We start from the raw sequence: 9105 nt of genomic DNA, 5'->3' as shown, positions 1-9105 counted from the left end.
ACTCTAAGATAGCCCAAAGCATCACCGGAATCCCGATGCACAAGATATTTCGTCAAAGATAAAACAAGTCCAGCAAGGCCGCACGATATGTCGACGAACCCGATTGGAGCCGCGTATCTTGTTCGCAGGACACGACCATATGGGTCACACTACGAGTAAAACCAAACCTCCAGTTGCCCCGTGGTAGCCCCGCATTCAACCCTTTTTGGACCAACACTCATGAGGAACACTAGCCCGGGGGTTGATTAATTATCCGCTGGTGCCGACTGGTCCCTATGATTTTTATTAGTTATTAGCCAAATGTAGTACCAAAGTTGGGCCTTGCCAGACCAGTCTTAAACTAGAACGAATTATCAAGGGGTCCCCATAGCAACCCTGAGCGTGTTAGGAGCGCTCAATTATGGAATATAACACCCGTAGCCGAAACTAAGGCGACAGAGGTGGAACAAAACACCAGGATAGAAGGCCAAACCTTCCACCTTTTAGCAAGTATATAGGTGCATTAAATTAAATAGCAATTATATGGTGATATAACAAGGAACCCATGTTTTCACATGGAAGCAACTGCACCTGCAACTAGCAAAGCTATAAGAAGGCTGAGCAAGCGGTAACATAGCCAAACAGTGGTTTGCTGGGTTGTGGAAAAGGTTAGAGGTTTTCATGGCAATGTTAGGAGGCTTATTAAACAGGTGGTAGGCAGCGAGACATAGCGAAAGAAACGAGACAACTAGCATGACATTGATAGTAATGGTATCCAGGGAAATGATCAACTTGCCTGAGATCCCGCTTGGAAGAAGAACGACTCCGTAAACAGACGAACCGACGTAGTCCAACGGGCCCTCACATTCCAACACGCTTGCGGAATTCTATTGACACGAAGCAAACCGGAAACAAGAATCAACACACAGTATTCACGACGACAGATGTACGATATGATGCACACTACATATGATGCATGATCGGTTTTAAATATGCAAGGCATGGCATGGCAATTCACAACAGTTAAACGCTACACATTAAGTGAAGCTCAATATGCAAGGAGGTGCATATTGACGAAACTCCACATTTTAATTATTTAGTTCACTCCCGTTTACGTACACGACAATATTAAATGTTGTTTAAACATGACAAGAGGTGAAGCACAAATAAACTACCTATCTAGGCATTTTAAATGAGGTTGGAAACGACATATGACATTTCCGAAACGACCCCACACGTTAACTTTGAATCTGTACAGATCTGTCCTAAACACCTTTTATGTTTGTTAAGCGGCAAAATAAAGTGAAGCACATGAAACTACACACCATTCGAGTCGATTTACATATATAGCTCATCTCCAACGGAGTTACGATCTAATAGATACGAGCAACACAAGATATCATGCCATGAATGCAAAATTCATGCAAATGACAGCCACGACACGTTCTGGTTCCGATAACTCAATGACATACCGGTGCAAAGAATTGGGAGTGTGTGCGTGTCATGGCAACGAATGATGGGGTGGTCCCGGTTATCAGGTTCTCGTGTGCCGGAGGCATGAATATGGGATACATGCAACTAACTTGACATCTACGAAACGACCAACACGCAACTCATACAACAATGCATGTTTAGGCTATTGATAAAATCGCAGGAGGAAAGAAAATAAACATAGGCCGAATTGCAACACAATGTAGGGGGTGTGTGCAAAAAGAAAAAGAAAGCATGGCATAAATTGGGGTATCGAATCCAGTACTTCCTGTATTGAATCCAGTACACCTTTTATGTTTGTTAAGCGGCAAAATAAAGTGAAGCACATGAAACTACACACCATTCGAGTCGATTTACATATATAGCTCATCTCCAACGGAGTTACGATCTAATAGATACGAGCAACACAAGATATCATGCCATGAATGCAAAATTCATGCAAATGACAGCCACGACATGTTCTGGTTCCGATAACTCAATGACATACCGGTGCAAAGAACTGGGAGTGTGTGCGTGTCATGGCAACGAATGATGGGGTGGTCCCGGTTACCAGGTTCTCGTGTGCCGGAGGCATGAATATGGGATACATGCAACTAACTTGACATCTACGAAACGACCAACACGCAACTCATACAACCATGCATGTTTAGGCTATTGATAAAATCGCAGGAGGAAAGAAAATAAACATAAGCCGAATTGCAACACAATGTAGGGGGTGTGTGCAAAAAGAAAAAGAAAGCATGGCATAAATTGGGGTATCAAATCCAGTACTTCCTGTATTGAATACACAGCGGAAACTCTGGTGTGTGTGAACAAAATTGCAGAAGAAAAAGTGTAGTGGTGGGGATTTGATCCCGCGACCTACACAAAGCAGGACTGCTGTGCTAACCAACTAGACTGCTAACTAACTCTTGTGATATAGAGCAGATGATAGCAGTCAAAAACAAAATATGGAGCGGGTGCTCACCACGACCTAAAAAGCTGGCTTCGGGGGGCTGGTCTTGGCTCGGTCAACGCACAACGTGCGAGCTGCTCTGCTCTTCTGCGACGAATAGAGGAAGCAGAGGGACGGACTCGACGGAGGCATGGAGCTGGATGCAAGGGCGCGGGCATTGGCGGCGGAAGGCAGGTGCTCCAAGCAGTGGCCATGGCGGGGCGGAGCTTGGCTCCATGGCCACGGGGCGGCGACATCAACGGCCCTGTTGCGCACCGGCTCAAAGTGGCAAAAACTCGGGGCAGAGGGAGCAACTCCATGGGTGGTGCTGGTTCGCACGCAACAAGAGAGAGCAGAGATCAGAGGAGGGAAAAAATGGTCAGGAGAGAGGCAAAACGAGCACAACGCAGGGGACCTGCTGATCCATCGGTTCTGCTCGTGGCCAGTCACGGTGGACATGGGGATGGAGCACAGTGGACCTGCAGGGGCGAGCTGTGCAGAACGGGCACGAGGCGACGAGCTCCATGGCTTAGCTGAGAAGCTTCGACGGTCGTCCATGGCGCGGATGGAGAAGCTCCTTGGACGGTGATGGGGAGATCCGTTGGTGGGGCACCGGATCTCGCGACGGCCGGCAGGGCAACGCGAGGAGATGGGGCTGCTGTGGTTTCTCGCGCGCGGGAGCTCGAGGAGCTCAGGCGCGGCTGCGGGAGTCGCTGCTCCTGGTGGAGAATGCAGCTTGCGCGAGCGGCGGCTTGCGCTAAGAGCAAGCAGGAGCTCGGGGCATCTAGCTGGGGTTGGCTGCACATGACCGAGGGAGAGGTGGAGGCGTGTCTGGTTGGCTCGGTTTGCATCTCGGGGGAACCCGAGGTGGGAGACAGCAGGTGGCGGCGGCTGAGGGGATTGATGGGACAAGCTTCTTAGAATTTAGGGTTGACATCTATTTATGACATATGGGATTAGGGTAGGGGTTTTGCATCATTTTTGGGCCGTCGGGTCTCGATCAGACGGTCTGAAACGGATGGGTAGGTTAGGTGGGTGGTGTTGGGATGTGTAGAATAGGTTGGGTTGAGAAGAGATGGAGATCTGCGGCCCGGCAAAGAGATTTTAAACATCGAAAAATGTCCGCCGATAAACTGATGACTGTGCCGTTATGGTCGACCGTTCACGTATCAAACGAACTTTGATTGTGACGAAATTTGGTAGGTGGCCTACCTACAATAAAATAAGACCGCACGCCAAGTTTCAATCCAATCAGAGAATATTTTATACACAATTTTAAAAACAATATTTTAATGATGTAGCGGGCGCGTGCATGTGTGGTTGGTCTCAAAATGGTCAACAACAAAAATGGAGAGAACCGACAACTAATAACGGAAGCAAGTTTTGAAAATTGGCGACAACGAAGTGTTGATGCAATGTGGATGATGTGAATGATGTGATGATGAGAGCGACAAACAATTTAACCACACGGCGGCAACGGAATAAAAGGCGAATCTTGTGGAGCGTTGGTCTCGGGCTGTTACAATATATAAGGCGAGGGGTTTAGTATTTAGAGTCACAGTTACTAGCTTTAGGGCTAACAACACAATCATTCGATCTCGATCTAGATCATCTTGTACTCCATACTTATTAGAATCAATAAAATCAAAGCAGGATGTAGTTTTGCCTCTTAAAGAGGGCCCGAACATGGGTAAAATACCATCTTCCTTGACTCTTGTTACCATCGTTCCTGGATCGACAGCTCAGAATCCCGTGCCTGAGATCCGCTAATTTTAGAACAGGCAATATGCATGTTACTAGCCTAAGTTATTTTTCCACTATGAAATTATGACTAGACTTAAATGAGGTGCTAAGTGTCAGTGTCAAAACCAGTGGATCTTAGATAGGGGGTCTGAACTGTGGATCTTGGATCGATGGGTAACAAGGGACGAAGGAAACGACGTTTTACCCAGGTTCGGGCCCTCTTGATGGAAGTAAAACCCTACGTCATGCTCTTATTTATACTGATGATGGAGTATCGAATACATATTTGATCTACCTCGATATCGTATGTTGTGGTCTAAAGCCCTATGAGTAATGGTCGTAATCTATGATCATATGAGATCGTCTATTGACTAGCCTAGCCTCAGTTTATGTAATGCACCATAGGCCTAGGATAACAAGAGTCCTAGTCGGCTACGTCGGTGTAGAGGAGTCCTTGTCTTGATCACCAAGCCTTGTGGAATATTCCTTGTATATGTCATCGGCTGCCCGAAGTAGCCCAGGAGTTCGACCTTTAGATATAGGCCGGAGGCCCGAGGTCCCCTTAGTCTCGAACTCCCTCAGTACCCCAAACTGGCCACCAATGTCGTAGTCTTGATCATCAGCATATTCACGCGTCCAAAGTCTTTGGCTTGCGGGGCGATTTCTTCTCCCCATTTATGTTCGTCCAACATTAGTTCGGCCGTCGGTGACTTACCGATTTGGAGCATTGGGCTTCAAGTTGGGAACGCTCCTCGGTTCTTATGAATTTTTTTTGTCTTTGCTCGTCGGTCTTGAAAAATGGTTCAATAAATCTTCCCATTGCTGATCTTGGGGATCGCTGGGGTGTATCCAAAGAGTTCACACGTCAGGCATCCGAGGAGCCCCTTTAAGTTATCGACCTTTATTAATGACTTGTAATTCTTCATGCCACACCTCGGGTTTGAGATGTTTCTCGTGCAACGATATCCTCTTCCTTGCGAGCTCCAACATCAAACTGCATCCGAGGTGTCCTCTTGTGTCTCAACTCCGACGATGGACTGCATTCGAGGTGTCTTTTTGTAGTCGAGCTCCAACGCTGGTCGGCATCCGAGGTGTCATAGATTTCCTCGGTCTTCGAAAATTTGAAGGAATTCATTCGAGCTTAAATGTCAGAATAGTCTTTGATGGATCCTGCCATTCGCATCCGAACTATATGCCGGATTGCTTTTGAGGTGGTGCACTACCTCAACTGTGGGCTGATTTTTTGTGGATATATATCTAGTAGCCCTCAAGGTGCATGTTGGTCTAAAACCTAAGATGCATCTGAAGGACAAAAATAAAATCGCTGATCCTAGTAGCCCCTAATACTCAAGTCGATTCGCGAAATGCGGTGTGAAGTAGCCCCCGAGACTAAGATTGGGTGCGGCCGACCGACCTGAGGATCAAATTTTCTCGAACACCGTATTGCACTTGTTGTGTGTGCTTTGACAACGCCAAGGTGTTGGTCGGCAGGGAAGATGCCGAACTACGGGTCAGAAAAGACTTTCCGGTTGGTGTAATTTATTCTCTGACGAGATGTATAACCAGTAGCCTCCGAGACTTGGGTTGGGCAACTTGACCGACCCTAGGATTGTATCTCCTCAGGAACTATTTCATCCATTAAGTGTGTTTTGACAACACCAAGGTGGAGCTCGCGAGGTAAGATGCCAAACTGTAGGTCGAGAAAAATTCTCCGAACAAAATCACCACATAGAACACCTCAAACAAGTGGATGTCCCGCCTCATGAAAGAAAAACATATAAATAGGTTAAAGGTGCCATAACCTTGGTAATACCAAAAACTTTAGCAAAACATTATGTTCCGAACTAAATCAAGTTTCATTCACGTGTGCAATAGCTTCCGAGACTCAGGTTGGGTGTGTCCGACCGACTTGAGGATCGAATCTCCTCAGAAACCGTATTGCACTTTTGAAAGTACATGGATGTCGCCTGGAGGGGGGTGAATAGGCGCTTTAAAATAATTACAGTTTAGGCTTGAACAAATGCAGAATAAAACTAACGTTTAATTTGTCAAGCACAAAACCTAAATCAACTAGGCCCACCTATGTGAACCAACAACTTATGCTAAGCAAGATAAACACCTAAGTGATAGCAAGATATATGACAAGAAACAATATGGCTATCACAAAGTAAAGTGCATAAGTAAAGGGTTCGGGTAAGAGATAACCGACGCACGCGGAGATGACGATGTATCCTGAAGTTGACACCCGTGCGGATGCTAATATCAATTTGGAGTGGTGTGGAGGCACAATGCTCCCCAAGATTCCAGTAAGGCCACCGTAATCTCCTCATGCCCTCGCACAATGCAAGATGTCGTGATTACACTAAGGGACCCTTGAAGGCGGTCACCGAACCCGTACAAACAAGGTTGGGGCTATCTCCACAACTTAATTGGAGGCTCCCAGCAACACCACGAAGCTTCACCACAATGGAATATGGTTTCGAGGTGACCACAAATGCTCAGGGCAATCTCCACAACTCAACTGGAGACCCTGACGCTTGTCCGGAGCTTTACACCACAATGATTGAGCTCCGAGGCACCACCAAGCTTCTAGGATGCCAAAGCATCCACGAAGAACAATCTCTAGGGGTACCAAGTACCCAAGGGTAATAAGCTTCTCAACTTCTCACTTCCACGTATCACCGTGGAGAACTCAAACCGATGCAACTAATGCAATGGCAAGAACACATGAAGTGATCAAGTCCCTCAGACTCAAATCCCTCCACAACAACAAAAGCTATGGAGAAATATGAGAGGAATAACAAGGAGATCACAAAGAACTCCAAGATCAAGATCCAAGGGGTTCCCCTCACATAGAGGAGAAAGTGGTTGGTGGAGATGTGGATCTAGATCTCCTCTCTCTTTTCCCTCAAGAACTAGCAAGAATCATTGGAGGGATTAAGAGTTAGCAAGCTCTAAGAAGGTCAACAATGGGGGAACAACACAAGCTCAAGAGATGGATTAGATCCAATGGGGAAGAAGAACCCCTTTATATAGTGGGGGAAGAATCCAACCGTTACCCCCACTCACAGCCCGAGCGGAGCGGTACTACCGCTACCAGGAGTGGTATACCGCTACCACGAACGATACTACGGCTGCCACGAGCGGTACTACCGCATGGTAGGATCACGAACCACGGTAGTAAAAACATACTATAGTGACTACCACCGCTGAGACTGTAGATGCGAAGAAAGTCTGAGGGAGCGGTACTACCGCCAGAGAGCGGTAGTAAAAAACTACTACCCCTCGATACTGAAACTGTCGTAACTTTCGCATACGAGCTCCGAATTGAGCAAACTCAAGCTTGTTGGAAATCGTAAGAACATGAACTTGTGAAAATGAAAATGATATAGAGATGTGAGACCTCTATGAATGAAGAACCGGCAAAAACTTCCAACATCGAAAACATCATAGAAGATGCATATGGACTACGTTTTCGATTAACTCGAGCTTGTCATAAAGATGATCATAAGTTGTACAACTCACAAAGAGAAACACCAAACAAGAACCAAGAAAGATGATGCAAGGATGCGAATGGTTTGAGCTCTCAACGAACAATAGGATCAAGGTACTCACTTGATAGCCCCCTTGAGAGTATGACAATCTATCATATAATAGAGAAACCTATCAAGGGCAAACCTGTACCTTGCACCTAGTCCTGTTGAGCTAGACAATGATGATCTTGGATTCCTCAAGATGGACCACCTTTCTTGATTGCGTTGGTTTGACGAAGACTAGTTAATTGCTCCCCCATACTCACTACGGGTGAGCCACTCTTCGGCACATCTTGACAAATCCATTCCCACCATAATGGACGGCAAGCTTCAAGCATGATATCTTCGTGATGCTCCACTTGAACTTGCACATTGCAATCTTGAGGACGATCACCACTTGATGTCATCCTTCATAGGTTGAATGAGATCTTACTCTTGACGCAAACCCATGAAAACACACCTAACCCCACCTAGAACTCTCACGAAGACCATGGGTTAGTACACAAAAGCGTTATGGACAATGCTTACCATACCATGGGATCACTTGATCTCTCTCTGTAAATCTTGTACATTTTGTGTGTTGATCATCTTGATTTACTCTCTGCTTAGTCTTGATCAACCTTGTGTCTTTATGACCAATCTTTGGATAATACTTTGAATACCACCTTGGTCATCATATAAACTCCTTGAAACCAACAGATCGACTTCAAGAAGTTCCTATGGACAAATCCTTCGAATATAACTTAAGGCAGCCATTAGTCCGTAGGGATTGTCATCAATTACCAAAACTACATATGGAGAAATATTCTCTAACAATCTCCCCCATTTTGGTAATTGATGAAAATCAGTACAAGAGAGTTTATATAAGGAAATAAGCATAACCAAGCGCACAAATACAAATCAATAATGCATGCGTACAAGATGTAAATGCTTAAGCAATAAAAGGAAAACCATCTAAGAATCACCAAACTAAACTCTCTAAACTTCTCCCCCATTGGCATCGATTGCCAAAATGGAGAAAAACTTTAGAAAGCCAATATAGTAGGTGGTCCTCCAAAGAGTGTGTACTTCTCAACAATAGTGCAAAGAAATATACAAATATAATGATAAACGTTGGAGGAAAAAAACTATATCGAGGACCCAAAGATTGCAAGAAGGATCGTATGTCACAAAGACATAAAAAAGATAGAAGAAAGCAATCAAAAGATACCAGTAGGAACAAGCAATCATATGGTCCTACGAACCACATGAAAAAAGATATTATGATAAGGGCAAAGGAGTGTTTTATCAAAACTACAGAAGCTCCCCGTGATTTGTGCACTAATAAGAATTTTTTGTGGTATAGTTGGTCCCCCAAAATTAATGTAAACACACAAAATAGGATCGTTGCTCCCCCAAAATTATTGTAAACCCACAACAAGTGCA

The 9105-nt window shown here is 45.3% G+C and overlaps 1 protein-coding gene across 1 annotated transcript; it reads right to left on the bottom strand.

The window, feature by feature from the left end:
• Window positions 1–826: 826 nt before the first annotated feature.
• On the bottom strand, window positions 827–3508 carry LOC123430130. Its single transcript, XM_045114033.1, has 2 exons — window positions 2438–3508; window positions 827–866 (listed from the first exon to the last, which is right to left on the bottom strand). The coding sequence occupies exon 1, from the start codon at window positions 2960–2962 to the stop codon at window positions 2444–2446; it is 519 nt and encodes a 172-aa protein (XP_044969968.1). The 5' UTR covers window positions 2963–3508; the 3' UTR covers window positions 827–866; window positions 2438–2443.
• Window positions 3509–9105: the final 5597 nt, after the last annotated feature.

The sequence above is a fragment of the Hordeum vulgare genome, chromosome 2H, assembly GCF_904849725.1.
Source record: "Hordeum vulgare subsp. vulgare chromosome 2H, MorexV3_pseudomolecules_assembly, whole genome shotgun sequence".
Taxonomy (NCBI): Eukaryota; Viridiplantae; Streptophyta; class Magnoliopsida; order Poales; family Poaceae; genus Hordeum; species Hordeum vulgare.
This window is presented reverse-complemented; position numbering and strand designations above follow the sequence as displayed.

What these genes read in the sequence shown, in the direction of transcription:
- LOC123430130 (XM_045114033.1), bottom strand. Translation starts at nt 2,962, where the DNA reads ATGGACGACCGTCGAAGCTTCTCAGCTAAGCCATGGAGCTCGTCGCCT.